The sequence below is a fragment of the Gorilla gorilla genome, chromosome 20 (assembly GCF_029281585.2).
Source record: "Gorilla gorilla gorilla isolate KB3781 chromosome 20, NHGRI_mGorGor1-v2.1_pri, whole genome shotgun sequence".
NCBI classification, from domain to species: domain Eukaryota; kingdom Metazoa; phylum Chordata; class Mammalia; order Primates; family Hominidae; genus Gorilla; species Gorilla gorilla.
This window is the reverse complement of record NC_073244.2, coordinates 48,620,105-48,644,210: the sequence shown is the minus strand read 5'-3', so window position 1 is coordinate 48,644,210 and position 24,106 is coordinate 48,620,105. Positions and strand designations below refer to the sequence as shown.

Genomic DNA, 24,106 nt, shown 5'->3' with positions numbered 1-24,106 from the left:
CAAGATCGCACCACTGCACTCCAGCCTGGGAGACAGAGCGAGACTCTGACTCAAAAAAAAAAAGAACAAAGTCAGAGTCCTAACAGTCTCAAATATCAAGGCCGGGCATGGTGGCTCACGCCTATAATCCCAGCACTTTGGGAGGCCGAGGCGGGCGGATCACCTGAGGTCAGGAGTTCAAGACCAGCCTGGCCAACATGGCGAAACCTTGTCTCTACTAAAAACACACAGACAAAAAATTAGCCTTGCGTGGTAGCAGGCACCTGTAATCCCAGCTACTCGGGAGGCTGAGGCAGGAGAATCGCTTGAACCCAGGAGGGGGAGGTTGCAGTGAGCCAAGATTGTGCCATTGCACTCGGGCCTGGGCAACAAGAGCAAAACTCCGTCTCGAAAAAAAATACGTATATATAGAGGGAGCTCTGGGAGACTCTAGAGCTGCAGCTACCACTCCAGGATCAGAAAGATGGGCTGGGGCCACTGCTGTTTGGGACTCAACCCATGTACGTAGAGGAAGGACGTGGGCTGAATTCACAATTCCGTCCCCCATGAGTAGCTGGCTTTCAGGGACACAGTCCAACTCTTTGTGATTGATTTTATCATTAATAATAACCCCATTGTTAACTGTTTACAAATTACATTCTTTCAATTAATTCTCACAAAAAATCAAAAGGCTAGAATTATTATTCCAGTGTTACAGATGACTAAACTGAGCCTGAATCACTTATTCAAGCTCTCCTGACAAAGAGTTGACATCCATATGTAGGTCTAACTCCAAAGTCCATACTTGTCCCAATATCCAAAGAGCTGATACTTTCACTACTCTTTCTCAAAGAATATGTGAGAAATTGCTGTGTAAATACCTGTCTAAGAAAGCTGTCCAGGAAGGTGACTTATTCCTCTGTTAGTGAAGTATCGCCACCTCATGGCTTCCAGCAATCTACTTTTCTCCACCATCCAATCTATTACCTCCCTGTCTCGAGTTTTGTGAATAAAGTTGAAAATCTTAGTAGGGTATAACAAAATATATTGAGACAGAACCAGAAATCAGCATGAAACCATGTTCTAAAAAGGAAACATTTTTTTCCCCAGCGATCTCTAAAACGGGCTCAATCATAATGGCAGCAATTTTGTCCAAAATTCATGTACTGGAGGGAGCAAGGAGTTTTCTTAAAGTAATCCCCAGTGGCTAAATTCTGACAATTAAGCACCAACATTAAATACACTATAATTAAGTGAAATTTGTTTAGATTGTAAAAGGCCATAAATTCATCTGAGTCAAAAGTGTTAAAATGTAACACACAAATATGTAGACATGATAAAATGAGAATAAATTAGTAAGTATAAAGTGTAAATGTATATATACCACTAAAGATTTCCTTCCCATTAGCTATAAAGGCATATAAATGTGTCTATAGGTGGGTATATATATGTAGTTTGGATAGATGGATGGATGGATAGATGGATAGATAGATAGATAGATAGATAGATAGATAGATAGATAGATAGATAGACAGATAGAGATAGGTAGATAGACAGATAGATAGATATTTCTCTTTTAGGTCTTCACTCAAAAGTTAACTTCAGAAGGGCCTTCTCTGGCTCCCCATCCCTTTCTTCATCTTCTTCACCTTGGAATTTACTTTCTTACATATTATATATTTTACTTACATATCTTTTTCATTGTCTTCCTTATTAGAAATTAGCTCTCTGAAGGCAGGAATTTTTGTCTGTTTGGTTCACTGCTGTATCTCCATTGCTTAGATTAGAACAAAGCCTGGCACACAGTAGGCACTTAATACAAAAAATTTAAATAAAATACACATCTTCAGATGCACATACACACACATAAACAGAAATCTCTAGATGGTCCTAATGACAATCAAATATTAATAAAGCATAAATTTTCACTAATCCTAAGAGATCAGGTCAATATATCACAAGACAATGGGTTGTACAGTTGAAAAGAAACAAAATTTAGTACTTCATTGTGAGGAGAAACGTCAGATTGTAAAATACATTGAAGCTAAACACATGGGTACAAAAGATTTTACCAACATTACAAGTGAAGTTTAACTATATAAACAGAGAATGAACCAGTAGCTTAGGTTTACGTCACTCTCGAGGATGAAATCAGGTGCCATACATAGATCAAAAATCGATTAGTAGCTGTGCACAGTGGCTCATCCCTATAATCTCAGCACTTTGGGAAGCCGAGATGGGCAAATCACTTCAGACCAAGAGTTGGAGACCAGCCTGGGCAACTCGCGAAACCCCATCTCTACAAAAAAACGTGAAACTTAGCCAGGTGTGGTAGAGCACACCTGTAGTCCCAGCTACTCAGGAGGCTGAGGTGGGAGGGTCGCTTGAGCCTGGGAAGTTGAGGCTGCAGTGAGCCATGATTGTGTCACCGCATTCCAGCCTGGATAACAGAATGAGACCCTGTCTCAAAAAAAATAAATAAATAAAATAAAAATCAATTAGTGAGGAACTCAGACTCTTCTTACTGATCTGAGTCATTCTTCTTCTTCAAGTTTGGTAAAGTTTACTGTAACCTTCTGAAACTTTCTGAAATAAATTATTACTCAGTGCTTGGAAATTATAAAAATAAATATCCTTATACCTCCAGGAAATATAATAAAAAATAAAGAAATGATGACATGAATTAAGCTTATAATATTAATATGTTTCAGATTAGATGTAACATAAGTTTGGAAATATTTTATAATCATATTTGTTTCTATTCAAGGTTTGAAGTACTGAGTCACTAAATCTGTATTTTAAGCTGTTTAAAGGGAATTTGAATATTTATGAAAAATAATTTTCAGATTTTATTAGAAATAAGTATAAGTTGAATATTTCACTCTATGCACACATATATTCACTCTATGCACACATATAAATCCTTCATTCTTTCCTCTTTCATTTGTTCTGATATGTTTTTACAGATGCTCTTCAGGCAATACCCAATATTCTTACTGGTTCTCACTATTCAAGATGGCCCAGCTGCCATATCACCAGTTTATTTCCCTATATCCATTCAGATAAAAAAGAAATGTATTGCCCTACACCTTCATCTTCCTCATTACTCCCAATAATGGAAATGATTTAGTCTCTAAAAATTTTAGGCATTAACTGCTTTACTTTTACCATTTGTTAAAAATGACTCATTCTTTCTGCCAGCAATATCTTTGTTTGATATCTCTAGCTGCAAAGAAGTTATCCATACACTTCTTAAACCAAATTTATTTATTTATTTATTTATTTATTTATTTATTTATTTATTTATTTTGAGAAGGAGTTTCACTCTTGTTGCCCAGGCTGGAGTACAATGGCGCGATCTTCGCTCACTGTAACCTCCACTTCCCAGGTTCAAGCGATTCTCCTGCCTCACCCTCCCGAGTAGCTGGGATTACAGGCACGCACCACCACACCCGGCTAATTTTGTATTTTTAGTAGAGACGGGGTTTCTCCATGTTGGTCAGGCTGGTCTCGAACTCCTGACCTCAGGTGATCTGCCCGCCTCGGCCTCCCAAAGTGCTCGGATTACAGGCGTGAGCCACCGCACCCGGTCTTAAACCAAATTTAGAGCCTACCCACAAAATACCTCATTTACAATTTAATTTTATTATATTCTGCCACAGAATATGTTTAGACCCATACTGAAAGAAGAAAATCAAGTAATTCCTTGAAGATGAAGAGCCATTCATTAAACAAATGAAACTATTATTCTCTTAGCTTTCCATTCTCTCTTTACAGGCAAACGGTGAGTCACTGTGACAAATGATTTTAACTCCTTAAGGGGAAGCCTGTTAAAGAATTTTACTTGGTGAATTTTAAAATATTCAGCTATAATGTGAAAAAAACTAAGAAACACTAAAATAGTTCTATCGACAAATAAAATGTAACAATTATCTCAGTTTTATGAAGGCTGTGTATTCAACTTTCATAAACTTGTTATATCAGAAGGTTGCTCCTCAGGATAAATAATTATGCCACGTAAAAAATTAAGGCTTTCTTTTATGTATAGCAAACATAGAATGTGTGAATCAGCACTCTAATTCCATGAGGCAAAAATATAATCCAAATTAAGCCAAAAAAACAAAAAAGGAAATTTATTGGATCACAAAAAATGAAAAAGGATGGTGATGGTGTAGCTGTCAGGAATGACTGAATCCAGCAGATCAAACTGTATCATCATATTTCTGTCTCTCATCTCCATTTTTCTCTGTTAGATTTCTCTTTGGGAAAGCTTTTCTCATGAGTGGCAAAAAGGCTACTAGTGAGTTTTTAATCTTATTAAATCCTTGAAACTTGCAGTTCCAGAATAAAACCTCTCTTACTGCCCATAGGAATACCCGCAAAGGACTTCATTGATCCAGACAGGGCCATTTGCCAATCCCTTATCACTAGGTTGGGGGAAATAATTGGCCAGCCTGTGACCAGTCCACTGCTGTCCCTGATTAACAGTTTCATCTGAATCATATGCATTGAGGGTGGGGTAAGCCAGGTATAGAACAGATCAAAAAGTAACACATGTGGCCAGGCGCGGTGGCTCACGCCCATAATCCCAGCACTTTGGGAGTCTGAGGCGTGTGGATCACCTAAAGTCAGGAGTTCGAGATCACCCTGACCAATGTGGTGAAACCCCGTCTCCACTAAAATACAAAAATTAGCCAGGTATGGTGGCAGGCACCTGTAATCCCAGCTACTCAGGAGGCTGAGGCAGGAGGATTGCTTGAACCCAGGAGGCAGAGGCTGCAGTGAGCCAAGATTACACCACTGCACTCCAGCCTGGGCAACAGAGTGAGACTCTGTCTGAAAAAAAAAAAAAAAAAAAAAAAAAGTAACAGATGCCTACTACTGAGCTACTTCAAATAATGGATACTCATGAACTGAAATATGAATTACATTCGAAGAATTACTAACCAAAAAGAACTCACTAATATTTAATAAGGACTGAGTGGTAACCACATGTTTTCTTTCCTATACTTGTTATAATCAGAGCGTTTCTCTATTATGAATTCTCTGATGTCGTCTAAGGGCTGAGACACAGCTAAAATTATTCCCACATTCGTTACATTTATAAGGTTTTTCTCCAGCGTGAATTCTCTGGTGTAGTCTTAGGGACAAGATCTGATGAAAAGCCTTCCCACATTCACTACATTCATAAGGTTTCTCTCCAGTATGAATTCTTTGATGTTGATTAAGATATGAGCCACAACTGAAGGCCTTTCCACATTTGTTACATTCATAGGGTTTCTCTCCTGCATGACTTCTCTTATGGTGAATTAGAACTAAAGCATCACTGAAGGCTTTCCCACATTTACTGCATTCAAATGGTCTCTCTTCAGTGTGAATTCTATGATGTCGATTAAGTTGTGAGTCAGTCCTAAAAAACTTCCCACATTTAATGCATTCATAGGGCTTTTCTCCGGTATGAATTCTCTGATGTTGATTCAGGTGTGAGCGATAGCCAAAGGTCTTCCCACATTCATTACATTTGAAGGGTTTCTCTCCTGTGTGAATTCTTTGATGTAGAGTAAGGGCTATGCGTCTGCTGAAGGCTTTTCCACACTGATTACATTCATAGGGTTTCTCTCCAGTGTGAATCCTCTGATGTTGATTAAGGTGAGCACTCTGTCTGAAGGCTTTATTACATTCTTTACATTCATATGGTTTCTCACCTGTGTGAATTCTCTGATGTTCAACAAGGAAGGCATAACGGCTAAAGGCCTTCCCACATTCATTGCACGCAAACGGTTTCTCTCCAGTGTGGATCCTCTGATGTTGAGCAAGGTGAGCACTCTGTCTGAAGGCTTTGTTACATTCCTTACATTCATAAGGTTTCTCCCCAATATGAGTTCTTTGATGTTCACTGAGAAAGAAGTCGTGGCTAAAGGCTTTTCCACAGTCATTGCATGCATATGGTTTCTCTCCACTGTGAATTCTCTGAGGTTGAGTAAAGAATGAGTAACAGCTAAAGGCATCACCACATTCATCGTATCCATGGGGTAATTTTCCAAAATGAGTGGTCTGATGTTGAGTAAATAATGAGTGGAAACTTAAGAGCTTTGAAAAATCATGACTTTCATAAGGTTTCTCCCCAGGAGGAATTCCTATATCTTTACTAAAGTACGTACTCTGGTTGAATTCTTCACATTCATTACCTATCAAAGATTCCTTCTCAGCACGGAGTCTTTTATATTCAATTATGACTGAATTTTGGGGGAAGAGTTTATCATAAATATCAAATTTATGTACTTGCTGTATGGTAGGAAATTTCTGTTGTGTTAAAAATACTGATTTCAGGGGTATGCTTCTCCCAGAATTACTAAATTCATTGTCTCTTTTCCCAGTAGAGATTTCCTTAACAGCTGTCACTTGCATGAAATGCCTCTCCGCATTTCCCTGATGTAGCTCAAATTCACCCTTATATTTCCAGGCTTCTCTGAAACTGGAGCATTCAAGGCCATGACTTGCTAGCCTTTCCATTACCATCTCCTGGGATATTTCGTCTTCATCAATGAACCATTTTGGAGATAATTCCTCAATTTCATACCAAGACTCCCAGTCTGAAAAATATCAAGAAAGCAAATGTCTGCTTTGTTCTTTTGCTATGAGGAAGAAAATTGTTAGAGAAGAAATGGAAGAATTTAACTGGGGGGAAGGAGGGTAGAAAGTCTGTGGTTCTAATAGCTCCCGAATATGGCCATGCAATATGAACAAAAGACAATGGAAGCACAAAGAATAAAGAGAGCTGAGAAGGGAAGGTATATGTGTTGACGATGGGGAGGTGGTAGTTGGGGACACAGGTAAAATTCAGGTCATCAAAAGGCAGGCAAAGCTAAATGCTAACAAGATAAGGAGTTGAGGATGTCTGATTAGATCACAGCCAGTTTCCCTGCCTCTAGTCTTTAAGCCCTTCTGTCCATTCTGCGCTGGTATTCTTAAGACTGAAAGCTCCATGAGGGCACGGATGGATGTTCACCCCTTTTTCTTCTACTATTGCATCCAATGCCTCAGACAATGTCAGCATGTTGTTAAATGGATGACTGCTGCCAGATTAATCTCATAGCAACTTTTTCCACTAATGCTGTTCAACAACTTCTAAGATTTTTATCAGGGTCCAGGGAAAATTTATATATATTTTTTCTCAGTGACTAAAAGAAACCTAGTGGTCAGCTTTTCTCACCATTAAGGGAAAATGATGCCTATTGAGAAGATACGTGATACTTTCAGGAGAGGATATTGGTTGGGTAAGGTAGAAATAAAACTATTTTTTAGAAGATGATCTCAAAAAATGAGAAAGTCCTTTCACACCACAATAATCAGCCAATATATTCAAATACATAGAACCTATTAGTAGGTCTGAAGTGTCAGGGGAAAGCCTGACACAAGGTCTTTCTACCTTTTGTAAATTCTGAGAGCTCAAGCCTGTGCAGGTGATAATTCCATATGGCACATAATGAAGGATAAGCTAATATGATATAGATTATTACAGGTATAAATGTCAGGAAAAAAGAGATCAAAACTCACTAGCTTAGTTAAGGAATAATTCTCAGAGAATATGAGCTTGGTGTTCAAGGCTACAATCAGGATTCCAAAATATAGTGACTATTTCAGTGACAGAGACATTTTCATGTTTAGAAGTGGTTAGAGATTATTTTAGAACTACGTATTTTGGCATTTGGGGGTTAAATAGATACAGTCTTTGCCATAACAGTTTCTCATCTGTTGAAAAGTAAAGCTGTCTCCAGTATAGGTCAGAACAAAATTGAATAGGAAATATTATTCATCTGTATCTTTCTTCTTTCCAATACACCCTTCACCCAAGGAAAGCCTCATCCCTACCCGTCCGTCCTATACACCGCCTTGGATTTTCTTACTTGTCTACACCCAGGCCTGAGAGGCCTTGTTCGCCTGTCCTTTGTTAGGTCCATACCATTCATTCTTTCCCTAGAAATACAACTACTTCTGTTCCCTCATTCACTTGCCTGGATCTCATCTCTTGTAGGCATCACCTGAAGCCACTATACTCCATCTTACCAAAAATAAGACTTTACTCCAGGCAAATAGCAGATTTATACAATAACTAACTTAATGCTGAATAAAAGAAGCCTGATGGGAGAAGACTACAGTTATTTTCCAACATGGGAGACTCTGAGGTGCCTGGAGCTCCAACCACTATCCTTACATATAGACTTACAGATTGGATCCCCTTGATTAAAAGACTGTATAGAGCTATGCTATCCAATACGGTAGCCACTAAGTATAAGCAGCAATTTAAATTTAAATAACATTTTAAAAAGTCAGTTCCTTAGTCACACTAGCCACATTTTATGCACTCAAAGCCAAATGTGGCTAGTGGCTACTGTATTAGAAAGCACACATATAGATTATTTCCATCATCAGAGAAATTTCTACTAGAGGCCAAGCATGGGGGTTCCCTCCTGTAATCCCAACACTTTGGGAGGCCGAGGCTGGTGGATCACTTGAGGCCAGGAGTTCAAGGCCAGCCTGGCCAACACAGTGAAACCTCGTCTCTACTGAAAATACAAAAATTAGCTGGACGCAGTGGCTCACATCTATAATCCCAGCTACCCAGGTGGCTGAGGCATGAGAATTGCTTGAACTGGCAGGTGGAGGTTGCAGTGAGCCAAGATCATGCCACAGCATTCCAGCCTGGGTGACAAAGCTAGACTGTCTCAAAAAAAAAAAAAAAAAAAAAAAAAAGAAAGAAAAAGAAAAGAAAGTTCTACTACCCAGAACTGGACAGAGATCTACATTAATACGACAAAGATCTTATGGTAAATGAGGAAACAACAGAAAAACAGGGGAAAGAGTCCGTTAAAGGGAGAACAGAGCTCTGAAAAGAGAAAATGGATAGTGGTAAGAACTATCTTATACATCTCAATAAGCTGAAGGATATGAAAATGAAGAAGGGTACCTGGATGTAGCTAAACTAGAAGGGCAGAAGCCAGATTACAAGTGATAAGACAGTGGAAGAGAACCTGAGGTGAAGGCAGTGAGTTGAGATTACAACTGCTATGTAAGTAATTGGAAGAGAGAAGGGAGTAAGGTTGGCAAGAACACAAAAAAAGTCCTACAAAATGTTACAAAATTCTTCTAAGGAAGATTTAAATGAACCCATGTAATATATAATTGCAACAAAGCAAAAAAAAATATATGCGTATGTTTTTACCACAGGTTAATTTATATCAGATCAGTTTCAACCAGAATTCCATAAGATTTTATTTCACAACTTAAGAAAATTATTTTAAATAAACTTGGACAAAAGTAATCAATAATATAAAAGAAAATTATGAACAAAAAAAGAACATTCCAAAACCAATAATAGGACCTAAGCCCTTGCATTTTATACCTTTCTTCCACCAAAATCTCTGTGAAAGAACTCAACCAGGGTTGACTTGTAAAATTCCCTATCATTGTGGAAAAGGTCAAGAAAAAAATATCAAGAGAAACACACTTACAGCATTAAAAACCCGCAAGACACAGAGAACACAGTGAAGGGGAGCATGACCTCCTCACTACCATCCTGACTACATCTGGTTGAAGGGAATGAATTTGACATTAACCTTGAAAACTTGTGTGTGGGAGAAAACACAAAGTCAAAAGGCAAGGGACAATCTGAGAAAAAACAACTAAAACATGTATCATAGAAAAATGAATAACGCCCAGAATTTAGTTCTACTACAAATCAGTAAGAAAAAGAAAAATAATCTAATTCTCCAAAAGTGGAAGTATGCCAGAAATCCCAACAGTTTGGGATGCCAAGATGGGAGGATCGCTTGAGCCCAGGAGTGCCAGACCAGCCTGGGCAACATAGTGAGACCTCGTCTCTACAAGAAAAATAAACAAAAAAATTAACCAGGTGCAGTGGTGCGCATGCTGAGGTGAGAAGATTGCTTGAGTTCAGTAGGTAGAGGCTGCAGTGAGCCAAGATCATGCCACTGCACTCCAGCCTGGGCAACAGAGTGAGAACCTGTCTCAAAAAACAAAACAAAAAAATGTATGAGCAGGTAATTCACAGAAGAGAAAAACTTTATAGACAATGCATTCCTGGAAAGATGCTCAATAATATCACTAGTAAATTAAAACCATAACAGCATTTCCCTTCCTCGTATCAGCAGAAATTTCACTTAGACAATATTAAGGACAATATCAAAAGCTTAAGTTGAAGAATATCAAGAGAGGAAGGAAATGCCATTCTCAGACACGTCATTGTTAGTACAAGCATAAACTGATACAATCACTTCCCAGAACAAGTTGAGTATCTTGTAAATTAAAACATGCACTTCCATGTTCCAGCAATTTTACTTCAAGGTACACATTTTTTTTTTTTTTTTTTGAGACAGGGTCTTGCTCTGTCACCTAGCCTAAGCTGGAGTCCAGTGGCACTATCACAGCTCATTGCAGCCTTGACCTCCGAGGCTTAAGTGACCCTCCTACCTCAGTCTCCTAAGTAGCTGGAATAATAAGTGCACAGCACCATGTCAGGCTAATTTATTTATTTTTATTTTTTAATTTTTTTCCGAGATGGAATCTTGCTCTGTCGCCCAGGCTGAAGTGCCGTGGCGCGATCCCAGCTCACTGCGACCTCCACCTCCCAGGTTCAAGCAATTTTCCTACCTCAGCCTTCCGAGTAGCTGGAATTACAGGAACACACCACCACGCCCAGCTAATTTTTGTATTTTTAGTAGAGACGGGGTTGCACCATGTTGGCCAGGCTGGTCTTGAATTCTTGACCTCGTGATCCACCCACCTCAGCCTCCCAGACTGCTGGGATTACAGGCATGAGCCACCACACCCAGCCTGAAAGTGCTTTTTAAAAACTATAAAACCCAGAAAATATAACATAAGACAATATATAGGATTAAGCCCAAATTTATCAAAAATGTAATTAGACTTTCACTTATTAAAATGAAAAGAAAATCAGATTGGTTTATAAAGTAAAACTCAAATCTGTATTGTATATAAGCCCTACACTTAAAGTTATTTTAAAAAGTGGAAAATAGGCTGGGCACGGTGGCTCATGCCTGTACTCCCAGCACTTTGGGAGGCCGAGACAGGTGGATCACAAGGTCGAGACCAGCCTGGCCAATATGGTGAAACCCGGTCTCTACTAAAAATACAACAATTAACTGGGTGTGGTGGTACGCACCTGCAGTCCCAGCTACTTGGGAGGCTGATGCAGGAGAATCGCTTGATCCCAGGAGGCGGAGATTGCAGTGAGCCAAGATTGCGCCACTGCACTTCCAGCCTGGACGACAAGAGCAAAACTCTGTCTCAAAAAAAAAAAAAATCAGCTGGGTGTGGTAGCTCATGCCTGTATAATCCCAGCACATTGGGAGGCCAAGAAGGGTGGATCACCTGAGGTCAAGAGTTTGAGATCAACCTGGCCAACATGGCGAAACCCTGTCTCTACTAAAAATACAAAAATTATCCAGGCATGGTGGCGAGCACCTGTAATCCCAGCTACTCGGGAGGCTGAGGCAGGAAAATCACTTGTACCTGGAAGGCAGAGGTTGCAGTGAGCCAAGATCGTGCCATTGCACTCCAGCCTGAGTGACAGACCAAGGCTCCGTCTCAAAAAAAAGCATAAAAAATCAAGGAAACGCATTCTCCCATACAGTCTTAGGAAGGAATGTAGGCTGCTGACATCTTGATTTTAGCTCTGTAAGGCCTACTTTTTACTTCTGACCTCCAGAGCTACAATAAATTTGTGTTGTATTAAGCCACTAAATGTGTGCTAACTTGTTACAGCAGGAAAAAAACTAAGCAGACAACTTTTCTGGAGGGGAATGTAGCAATTCCTTATAAAACTACGTATATACGGCCGGGCACGGTGGCTCATAACTGTAATCCCAGCACTTTGGGAGGCCAAGGCTGGCGCGGATCACGAGGTCAAGAGATTGAGACCATCCTGGCCAACATGGTGAAACCCTGTCTCTACTAAAAATACAAAAATTAGCCAGGCGTGGTGGCATGCGCCTGTAGTCGCAGCTACCCGGGAGGCTGAGGCAGGAGAATCGCTTGAACCCGGGAGGCGGAGCTTGCGGTGAGCTGAGATTGCCCACTGCACTCCAGCCTGGTGACAGAGCGAGACTCCATCTCAAACAAAAACAGTAACAAATGGACCTGAAATAACCAACCTAAGTAATTTTGGAAATAGTATTTGGACTGGACACTATAAGACTAAAACAAAAAATACTGTATACAAATACCTACATCTAGTTGGTAAATTTGTTTCTCACAGAGAAATAAGTTAGAAATTCTGAAACTATTTTATGTGTACACTAAAATTGAACAAATAGGTAAATATATTTTTTCTCATTATCAGAAAAAGAAATTACAAATAAGTAAAGGAAGAAGGCTACAATAAACCCTGTAAAGCAGGACTAGAAATCAAGTTATTAATATAAACTGATAGTTTTAGTATATAAAAAGATAGAGGTAATAAAAATGGGAAAAAAAGAGGCAGAAATAAATATAGGGGTGTGTGTGTAAATATCTATCTATCTATCTATCTATCTATCTATCTATCTATCTACCTACCTATCTATCTATCTATCTGTTTCCTAGCTTTAGCTGCTGTCAGGGCCAGAAGCAGTGATATCCCAGTAGCCTAGAGCATACCTAGCTTGGTTTCTAAACACCATTTCCCAATAAAGCAATGAGGGCTCCTTGGAGAAGTGGTTGATTCAAGGCTGGGGCAACGAAAATAAGAGAACCTGGAATACCTTGTGCCAGAAGGAAGGACGTGCCCAAAAAATGCATGGGGGCATGTCAGAAGGTCAAAGGAACCAATGTGAAGGAGATTCCAACATTCAAAGCTAGAACGATTTGAGAAACATAATGATTCATTGGATTTACTTCATAGAAATAAAAATCCATAAATCCAAAAATAAATCCATTTAAATTTTATGAAGTCATTAAATTTTATGAGGTAAATTAGATTTACCTCATAGGAAAAAAATCCATAAATATAATTGAATATATAAGTAAATGGAGGAGAAGGAGCAGCTATTCCTACAGAACAATCCCAATTAATATACACAAAGAAAAGAGGAAAATGGAAAAAATCAACATTAGGTTAATACCACAGTAATAATAGTTGAAGAGATCCAGCAATAAATGCTAAAATAAATGGGCAAAAATTACAGAAGAAACTGAATAATCTCAAAGTATCTCCCCCAAGATATTTATTAACTACAAATAGAAAAATAAGAACTTTATAACGGAGAAACCAAGCAGACACTACGTTCACTAAGTGTGCAAAGTTAACATCACCGATAATAAGACATATCGACATTATACAACCTTTGGAATGATGCACTGAGAGAGATACAACATTATTTCTGTGACATTCTTTGCAAAAATGCACTACCTCAATCTAATTATGAGAAAATATCAGATAAATCAGATAGATCCAAATTGAGTGCATGCAAATATAATGAGCCATTTGTGTAGAGTGAAGCGTATCTGAGGATTCCAGGAGAGATTTCTCCAAGAAGATGAAGTCGATAGATCACCTAATATGTCCAAGTATCTTGAAAGATTCAGACAATTGATGGTAAGTCGGGAACTGGATTAGGGATATGTATATAATAAACTGAGCAAAACAAACAAACAAACAAACAAACAAAATTCCCAAGTCATTATTAACTCCAGGAAAAATAAAAAGGAGTAGAGAAAAAGTAACTTGGCATATGCACAGCACAGCTATGACTAGCACTAAATGGCCATAATAAAATAAATGCTGAATAGTGACTTAATCAAAATGATGACATTGATAAGATAGGGGATGGGAAATGTGTGTATTTGTGTGTGTGCATTATGTGTTGGATTCAGGAGAAGAAAGTGCTAACTCCTTATTTTCTTATAAGAAGATACCGAATAAGGGCTCACCCTGAAAAAAAATCAAGAGTAGCAACATTAACATATTTTTGGAGACATGAAGGGAACACCAAAATAAACTACAAAAGAAAAGAAAGTGGATCGCTCTAGGAAGAGGGAAACTGGGGAGCCGGGAACAAGAATTCCTTCTTTAAGGGAAAAAGCCTTGTATAGGCTTTTTGGTGCAAAGGTAATTGCGTTTTTTGGCAAAACTGCAATTATTTTTGCACCAACCTAATACTACTACTTGATTCTTTAAACACTGTGTGTACATATCTTTGATAATTCTGATAAAAATAAAAACTCTGAAAAAGAAATCTAGAAATGTAATACAATTCTAACCATAAAAGGAAAAGAAGAGCTGAGAAGGGTTGAGATTCAAGGTATAGGTGGAAGACCGGAGAGTATAATTTGATGGAAAGAAAAAGAAAAAACCCCAGGGTGTGGTGAGGTTTCTAGGGAAGCACATACTATGGAGATTTCAGTTCTCATCCCACCTGAAGCTCAAAACAGTTTCGTACTTACTACTTGGTTGAGTACCTTACAATAGTCCTCCCTGCCTGGTGATCTGTCACTCACCTGCACAGTGACCCTGTGACATCTTTCTCTCCACCATCCACGGTTCCTTCCCTTGCTCCAGTAAGGAGATCATGTTGGGCTTAGAAATGGAGAGTCCTGTTCACAGGGGAAGAAAAATGAGAGCAAGAGACAGAAAGACATACAGACAAACAAATCAACATGCCACAGCTGTTCTAGGACGCAGACCCAATATCTTGATCATCAGGCAAGAATGGACATTAGAGGAAGAGCTAGAGAATGGAATGACGCTTGTATGGATGAGGAGGAGGATGAAGCTTCTGCCGTGACAGTGGTTCTCAAAGTGCTACGGCAGCTGCAGCCATCACCTAGGAACTAATTAGAAATGCACATTCTCAGGCCGCAAACCAGCTACTGCATCAGAAACTACAGTGGCTCTCAAACTTTAACAGACATCAGGGTCATTTGGAAAGTTTATTAAAACCCAGACTACTGAGCCTACTCCCACAGTTTCTGATTTTGTAGGTCTAGAATGGGGCCTCATAATTTGCATTTTAACAAATTCCCAGGACATGCTGATGTTGCTGTTCCAAACCACCATTCTACGGCAAAGGGAACTACTCATTTCCAACTCTATGAAATTACTTCATATGCTGGGCGCGGTGGCTCACGCCTGTAATCCCAACACTTTGGGAGGTCAAGGTGGGTGGATCATCTGAGGTCAGGAGTTCAAGACCAGCTTGGCCAACATGGAGAAACCCCATCTCTACTAAAAGTACAAAAATTAGCTGGGTGTGGTGGTGGGCGCCTGTAGTCCCAGCTACTCAGGAGGCTGAGGCAGCAGAATCGCTTGAATCCAGGCGGCGGAGGTTGCAGTGAGCCGAGATTGCACCACTGCACTCCAGCCTGGGTGACAAGAGCAAGACTCTGTCTCCAAAAAAAAAAAAAAAAATTACTTCATGTGTTCAGAATGTCTGCCAAAAGTAAATTAATTAATTAAAATTTAAGAAAATATATATTTCAAATCATTTCCTGGGAACAGGAAGTAGAAAGGCAAGTAAGTGCTTTTAAGATGTCTTAAGATGTCCTAGATATTCTCAACAGAGGAAGCAAAAACACCCCAGAGGAAGATTTTTAAATTATGGGGGAGAAACATCCTTACCAAGCCATACCAAGTTCCTGTAGTTCTCCAACATGACATCTCTGTATAAATCCTTCTGAGATGGCTTCAGCCATTCCCACTCTTCTTGGGAAAAGTCTAGCGCCACATCTCTGAAGGTCACCAACCCCTGAAATAAAAAAATTCTTGTTCACCAGGTGCCCAGACACCTATATGGTCCTAGCAAAAAAGATGAATTTGGCCAGAGTTCAAAGCTCTAAGTGATGCGAGGAAAATAATTATTGGAGAACAATTACATGCTGAGGTTATTGGAGAACAATTACATGCTGAGGTTTGTCAAATACTTTAAGAGGAGAGAAATATTAGAAACAGACTCACCATCTGAAAATTTTACTTTTGTAAAAAAGACATATATACACAAAATTAGCTTATAACAAGAAACAGCAAAGACTAAGTTGTATGTTACATATACTAAGTATAAAGAAAATCTTATATGGGGGATTCCTTTATATTCCCCAAATTGAGACATCAGGTGGGGCAGAATAGGAGAAAGGCCTTGAATTGGGCTTTAACAAAAGGGTATGGCCTGAAAGTTAGACTTTATATGTAAGGAGAAACGTCCAGGAACATATACTGAAGAAATAATGAGGTATATGTGAAGCGACTTAGATAGAATTTTCATTGGAAGGTTATGCAAAAAATCTGGAAAAAACTTACATGTTCAAAAATAGACTTTAGGCTATAGCACTGAACTGTAGGCTGAGTGAAGGGAGAGAGATTTGTTTTATAAGCTGATATATATCCAGTATCTATTACAAAACTGATCACATTGTAAACTCTCAGTAAATATTTGCTACTCAGGGAACAAATGGTGATGTTTCCTATAAAATGTCCATATGAAGAAAGAGTATTCAGTGCTTAAAAATGATAGGGTTCCAGTATGTATAGTATGTTCTCTTTTTTTAATCAAAAATAATGAAATATCAGGCCAGGCGCAGTGGTTCACGCCTGTAATCCCAGCACTTTGGGAGGCCAAGGCAGGCAGATCACCTGAAGTCAGGAGTTCGAGACCAGTCTGGCCAAAATGGTGACACTCCGTCTCTACTAAAAATACAAAAATTAGCTGGACATGGTGGTATGTGCCGGTAGTCCCAACTACTCGGGAGGCTGAGGCAGGAGAATTGCTTGAACTCGGGAGGAGGCTGCAGTGAGCCAAGATTGTGCCACTGTACTTCCAGCCTGGGTGACAGAGCAAGACTCCGTCTCAAAAAAAAAAAAAAAAAGAAAAGAAATATCAAATATGGTTTTTCTACATAGTGGAATTATGGCTATGGCTGAATGTGTCTAGGGAAAAATTTACACAACTCCATAGTGTTGTATAACTTCCATGTGCTCCTCTACTCTTTTCTGAGTCCTAGGAGGCTGACTGTATCAATAAACTCCCTTGTCCCATCCCATATTCTGTTGGGTTCAGCCACAAGCAAGAGATGAAAGGAAGGTAAGTAAGGCAGAATACTTATTCCCCTGGCTCCCTCCCTGGGTGGGAGTCCCACCCTGGGTGGTCTCTGTCTTTCAATCAAAGTTCAGAGCACCTGTCAGGGGCCCCTCCACCCAGCTCTCTGTCTCTGGATTCAAAGATCTAGGGTTAGTAAGAGAGCTATGCTGTTATGAGCCCCAGAGTACAGCATGATCCTTTATAGTTTCTCTATGTCCTGATAATATCTTTTAAATAGTCACCTTTTGATTGCCTTGCTAGAACCCTGATTGATAAAACATATTGACACAAAGTACTTCTTGCATATGGCCAGAATGTCCTCAAAAGCACTGCAAAACCACTCTACTATGCTTCCCTAATAAATTCACTCTCCTCCTCTCCTGATAACTATTTCATAACTCTCTCTCGAACCACCATCAACTCATCCCGATCTCACTTTTAACTTCCTCATCCTCCAGCCGCCATATGTACTTACCCTTCTGTATCTGTACTCAAACCTGTATATTCTGTCTGCCCTCTGTGACTATGGATAAAACTCTAGGCTTCAAAGACCAGTCCCTCCACTTGCCCACACGAAGACATTTTCGCCTCTCTCCCTTTTACTACCAACTATTCTCACTTTACTGGATCATTCCAATCAGCAAAAATACTGATGCAATATCTTCCCTCTTGTAAATAAATACATAGATAAATAAATAAATAAGTTCCCTTCCATGATCTCCCTTTAGCTATTGTCCCATTTCTCTACTCCTCTTAATAACAAAACTCTTCCCATAAGTTGTCTAGACCAGTGTTATCCATCAGAAATACTTGAGTCATATATGTAATTTGAAATTTTCCAGTAGTTACAAGAAAAAAATAAATAGAAAAAATATCATTTTTATTTAACCCAATATATCTAAAATGTTATCATTTCAACATGTAATCAATATAAAAAATTAATGAGACTTCTTACACTCTTTTTTGTACTGAATCTTCAAAATCTGGTATATACTTTGCACTTACAGTGTATCACAATTTACTTATATGTGCCTGCTGGCTACACTACTGTAAGTCTAAATTCACTGTCTTTGTTCTCACCTTCCTCGTTTTCCATTCTCTTTTTTCTGCCTTTTTTTTTTTTTTTTTTTGGAGATGGAGTTTCACTCGTGTCACCCAGGCTGGAGTGCAATGGCGCGATCTTGGCTCACTGCAACCTCCACCTCCTGGGTTCAAGCGATTCTCCTGCCTCAGACTCCTGAGTAGCTGGGATTACAGGCATGTGCTACCACACCTGGCTAATTTTTGTATTATTAGTAGAGATGGGGTTTCACCATGTTGGCCAGGCTAGTCTTTAACTCCTGACCTCAGGTGATCCACCTGCCTCAGCCTCCCAAAGTGCTGGGATAATAGGCATGAGCATGAGCCACTGCACCTAGCCTTTTTTTTTTGAGACAGGGTCTCACTCTGTTTCTGTTGCACAGGCTGTAATGTGTACCACATGAATCATAGCTCCCTGCTGCCTCAAACTCCTGGGCTCAAGCGATCCTCCCACCTCAGTCTCCCAAGCAGCTGGGACTATAGGCATCTGCCACCATGTCTATGTTTTTGGATTTTGGTATTAAAAAATTTTTTAGAGATGGAGTCTCCCTATGTTGCCCTGCATACATAGCTGGTCTTGAACTCCTGGGCTCAGGTGATGGTCCCGCCATCTTGGCCTCCCAAAGTACTGGGATTACAGCCATAAGCTACTGCACCCGGCCTCCCTTCTCTCTTAAACCCACCACAATGATGTCTTCATCCCAGTCATTCCATGAAGTAGCTCTTGTCAAGAATATTTCTATGTTACCAAATCCAACGGTGAGTTCTCAGTCTTCGTCTTCTTCAGTCCCTCTCAGAGGAACTTAGCTCAGTTGATCATCCCATCCTTGAAACACTTTCTCCTCTTGGCTTCCAGAACCCACACTCTTCTGGTTTTCCTTCTACATTAGCTCTTCTCAGTCTCTTTTGCTGGTTCCTCCTCTTCTTGTGTGGCTCTGAATGTTGAACATCCTAAAGCCAGTCCTTTGATCTCTTTCCTATCTACATTCATCACAACCTTGCCCTCAAGATAATCTCATCCTGTCTCATGTTTTAAATACACTAAGGACGGCCGGGCACACTGGCTCACCCCTGTAATCCCAGCACTTTGGGAGGCCGAGGCAGGCAGATCACGAGGTCAGGAGATCAAGACCATCTTGGCCAACATCGTGAAATCCATCTCTACTAAAAATACAAAAATTAGCTGGGCGTGGTGGCGTGTGCCTGTAGTCCCAGCTACCCAGGAGGCAGAGGCTGCAGTGAGCCAAGACTGCGCCATTGCACTCCAGCCTGAGCGACAGAGCAACACTCCGTCTCAAAAAAAAAAAAAGAAAAGAAAAGAAAGAAAGGAAAGAAAGAAAGAAAGGAAAGAAAGAAAGAAAGAAACGAAGGAAGGAAGGAGAGAGAGAGACACACAAAGAAAGGAAGAAAGAAAGAAAGAAAGAAAAAGAAAGAAAGAAAGAAAGAAAGAAAGAAAGAAAGAAAGAAAGAAAAAATACACTAAGGACTCCCAAATTCACATCTATAGTCCTGAACTCCAGATGTATAATCAGCATTCCATTTGGATATCCAAAAGGTCTCTAAATATCCAGAACTCAATTATTGATATCCATCCCACTTCACATTGTCTTTCTAGCTCAGTAAATGGGATGCCCATTCATGTAGCTGCCTAGCCAAAAATCTCTGTAGGCATCCTGACTTCTTCATCTCACATGCCACAACGAATCCGTGATCAAATTGCATTTTCTATCTCCAGTCTATACCCAGAATCTCACTAGCTCCAATGCCACCACCATGATCCAGGCGATATATCACCTCCTGTCTGGATTACTAAGAGTCTCCTGACTGGCCTTCCTGCTTCCACCTGTACTCCCCTGCTATCTGTTTTCACTTTAAGGCATAAATCAAATCAGATCACAAACGTTCCAATGGCTCTCCTTCACTTAGAACCAAATTCAAAGTTCAGATCATGACTTGAAAGGGCCTGCGTAATTTGGTTCCCAGCTATACCTCTGACATCATAGTGCTCATTTCCCTCCAAGGACAGACTCATTGCTATTCCTGGAATACACCAAACATGTTCCCACCATAATAACTTTGTACTCCTTCTTTTAAAGCTCTTCCCCAGATCTCCACAAAACTTACTTGCTACTTTCACTGAAGTTTTGCTTTGCTAAATGTCACTTCCTCAGAGAGGCCATCCTTGACCTCCCTATTTAATAGACCACTCAGTAATCAAACTCTATCCCTTATTTCACTTGCACTCATCGCCAACTCAACAAATCATCATCCATCTAAAGAGGATAGCTCTGCTCCATCACACATTTGAGCATAACACTGAGTAAAAAAGATATTAAATGTTTTGTAGAAGGATTATATGAACAAAAGGTGGAGAGAGAAGTGGAAGGGGTGCTCACTGGGCTATTTGTGATTTTTCCTGCGGTCCCAAAGTCCTGAAAAATGAGGTCAAATGTCTGAAAACAAAGTGAAAGAGCATGCTTACCTGGGACATGGCTTTACAAAGCCCCACAGCCATTCCTCCTTCTTCAGTTTTCTCTTCTGAAGAAGAAGAAAGTCCTGAGAAGGGAGAGTTAACGAAGAAATGATGATGTGCCAGCCCTGTGTTTTTGGTCCAAGACCCACAAAAATACTACTGCCCCTTTCTTCTCCCTACATGGGCCAGTCTCACCTTTTCCAAGATCTGGCCAGGGGTGGCGGGGTGGAATCCAATGCTGAACTTAACTCTCAAAGTCTTGACTTATATATTAAGGACGCATAGCCTGAACTCAACAAAATCCAAAGTCTGTCCTACGGCCAACAAGGTGGTTCATGATCTGGCCCCTGGCTGCACCTCTGACCTAACTTCCTACCCTTCCGCCCCTTGCTCGCCACACTCCAGGCACATGTCTTCCTACTGTTACTCAAACACTGTACACCCCTTCTTCAGGGTTGTGGCCTTTTCCTTCCGTATGGAACTTTCTCCCAGACACCAGCATGGGCCACTCCTCTTTATTCCTATCTGCATTCAGGTGTCCCTTCATCAGAGGGACTTCCCTGAAAATTCTACCTCAAGGGAACCCCTGTTCCAGGTACTCCATTTTTCTTTACCCTGAATTATTTTTTTCTCAGCATTTATCACCACTGGACATGTTACATACGCTTTGTTTCTTTATTGTTTCTCTTCCCATGCAAGATTGTAAGATCCAAGAGAACTAGGTTTTGTTTGGTTCACAGGTGTATTCTAATGACAGAACACCACCAGACCATTGTAGTCTCTCAAAAATATTAGATAAGTGAATAAATAAATTTTACTGTGCCTTATGTAATATAAATACACAATGTTAACTCATGCTGTGTTGGGCAAGTAATTTTAATCTTCCTGTGCCTCACAATCACACTAGGTCTGACATAATTAATCCCATGATCTCACATACACATAAAATTCTCACCCAATCACAAACATATACACATTTACACAATCAGTGGCATAATCTCTCTCTCTCACACACACAGCCATATTAGCACAAAGACTGTAACACATGGTTATCTCATTGTGTCATTATCTCATTTAATCCTCAGAACTACTACTGCTCCACAAAACTACAAAGATAGGTATTAATATCTCCACTTTACTGGTAGTAAAAGGGAGGTTCCAGAAGCTTAAACAACCAACTCAAAGTCCGGGGTCCAGCTGAAATGTGACCTCAAAACCAGTCCTCTTTTGAGAGGCCACATTGTCTGAATGGGAAATATTCAACACAACCCGAGTAATCAATGCCATATATTCCTTAGAGAGGCATCTTTAGAGATGGCAGGTGTTACCTTTATTTCTCTACAGAAATGCAGCCTGAGGGAAACATCGCCAAATTTTAATACTAAAGCCACAACAAACTGGGCAATCTGAAGTAAGTTCCTTGTCCTCTTAGAGCCAACATTTCTTCATCGTAAAAATAGAGACAGGCTGGGCACGGTGGCTCACACCAGTAATCCCAGCACTTTGGGAGGTCAAGGTGGGCAAATCACTTGAGCCTAGGAATTCAAGACCAGCCTGGGCAACATGGCAAAACCCCATCTCCTCAAAAAGTACAAGAATTAGTCGGGCGTGGTGGCATGTGTCTGTAGTCCCAGCTACTTGGGAGGCTGAGGTGGGAGGCTTGATTGAACCCGGGAGGTAGAGGGTGCTGTGAGCCGAGATTGCACCACTGCACTCTAGCCAACAGGACAGAGCAAGACTCTGTCTCAAAAAAAAGAAAAAAAGAAAAGAAAAGAAAAGAAAAGAAAAGAAAAGAAAGGGACAACTGTGGTTGACCTAGAATTCAGTATACATCACCCCCTAATTTCACCCCCTAATTCTGGACTACTTTGCACTAGGCAACTCAGTCCCTAGCAGTTATTTCCTTAGTGTAGTGCAGCTTGAAATTGTCCATAAAAACTGCAGCAGGGCGCAGCGGCTCATGCCTGTAATCCCAGCACTATGGGAGGCTCTGGTGGGCGGATCATGAGGTCAGGAGTTGGAGACCAGCCTGGCCAACATGGTGAAACCTCGTCTCTACTAAAAATACAAAAACTAGCCGGGCGTGGCGGTGCGCACCTGTAATCCCAGCTACTTGGGAGGCTGAGGCAGGAGAATCACTTGAACCTGGGAGGCGGAGGTTGCAGTGAGCCGAGATCACATCATTGCACTCCAGCCTGGGCAATAGAGTGAGACTCTATCTCAAGAGAAAAAAAAAAAAAAGCGAGACCTCTAGAGCTAAACTGCTTGGGTTTGAGTTCGGTGCTGTCACTTGTTAACTGTGTGAACTTGGGCAATTTTAATATTTCTGTGCTTCATACATCAATCCCACAATCTCATATATACACACAAATTCTCACCCAATCACAAATATATACAGAGTCACACAAACACACCCATAATCTCACACAATACACAGCCACATAAGCACAAAGATAGATGGTAACATACAATTACACCAACAGAGATAAACAATCACACACAAAGTAGCATACCACAGAAGTCACACATCTTGTCACAATTACCGATACAAAACTATACCTGCAGAGACAGATGGCCATAGTCGCACAATCACACTTGCTGTCACACACATTCAGACGCAGTTGTATCCGCAGAAACAGGTGGTCACATAACCACACACATGCATTTACACAAACACACAATGTCACACCCCAGTCTCTCATAAACACATACACAGCTACACCTGCAGAGACAGTCACACACAAACACACATATTCACAGTTTCACCCCCAGACACAGATGGTTACAGTCACACACAAGCGGGCGCACGCGCACACACACACACAGTGACACAAGATCACATTCTGTCACACCCGCAGCCTGTCACATAGTTGGTAACACAGTGAAACACACACGGCCTCCCCAGCGACTCCTGCCGGGTTCCCATCCCTGGCGCGGCCGGTCCACCCGGAGCCCGCCCTTGACCTCCCGCTCCCGCCCGGGGCCCGGCCCCACTCACCTCCCGGCGCCGCGAGCTCTGCAAACGGGCCCCGCGACCGAGACCCGCGACGTCACCTCCCAGAATCCTCCGCGAGCAGGAGCGAGGCGAGGACTGAGGCGTGCAGGACTCAGCTCTGCGAGATCTGAACCAGCGACAGACACCGCGTTCCCCATGGACCCCGCGAACCACGAGCCCCAGAACGCTTTGCGCCACGGCCGTCATCGTTGAACTACAACTCCCAGAGAACCCCGCGGCCCCCTCCACTGCGCGCCTGCGCCACGGGGGCTGGTACCGGAGAGGGCTGTGTGCGGTCCTAGGCTCTCCGGTGACCTTGAGCTGCTGTGTTGGGGAAAGCGGCCAGGCTGCGCGCGGGGCTGACTGGTTGAATGCTTGGGTGTGGTGGTTCGTGTGTGACTGTTGCTGCACACCTTTATGCTTGCCGACGAAAGGAGCGGCGGATTTTGTCAGTGCAGGGAGCTTCTGTATTTTAAATCACGTCCCGTG

General features: G+C 40.9%; 1 protein-coding gene across 1 annotated transcript; it reads right to left on the bottom strand.

Annotated features, from left to right (window-relative positions):
- Nucleotides 1-1,957: 1,957 nt before the first annotated feature.
- ZNF527 (zinc finger protein 527) lies at nucleotides 1,958-23,791 on the bottom strand. Its single transcript, XM_019014410.4, has 5 exons — nucleotides 23,621-23,791; nucleotides 20,632-20,705; nucleotides 15,617-15,743; nucleotides 14,497-14,592; nucleotides 1,958-6,572 (listed from the first exon to the last, which is right to left on the bottom strand). Exons 2-5 carry the CDS (start codon nucleotides 20,662-20,664, stop codon nucleotides 4,999-5,001), a joined length of 1,830 nt encoding a protein of 609 aa, XP_018869955.1. The 5' UTR covers nucleotides 20,665-20,705; nucleotides 23,621-23,791; the 3' UTR covers nucleotides 1,958-4,998.
- Nucleotides 23,792-24,106: the final 315 nt, after the last annotated feature.

Excerpts from the sequence above, each read along its gene's own strand:
- ZNF527 (XM_019014410.4), bottom strand. The coding sequence starts at position 20,664 with ATGGCTGTGGGGCTTTGTAAAGCCATGTCCCAG. Across the intron at positions 15,744-20,631 it reads TTTGTAAAGCCATGTCCCAG|GGGTTGGTGACCTTCAGAGA; the intron begins GTAAGCATGCTC and ends TTTTTATTTCAG. Across the intron at positions 6,573-14,496 it reads GTCACAGGGTCACTGTGCAG|ACTGGGAGTCTTGGTATGAA; the intron begins GTGAGTGACAGA and ends GATATTTTTCAG.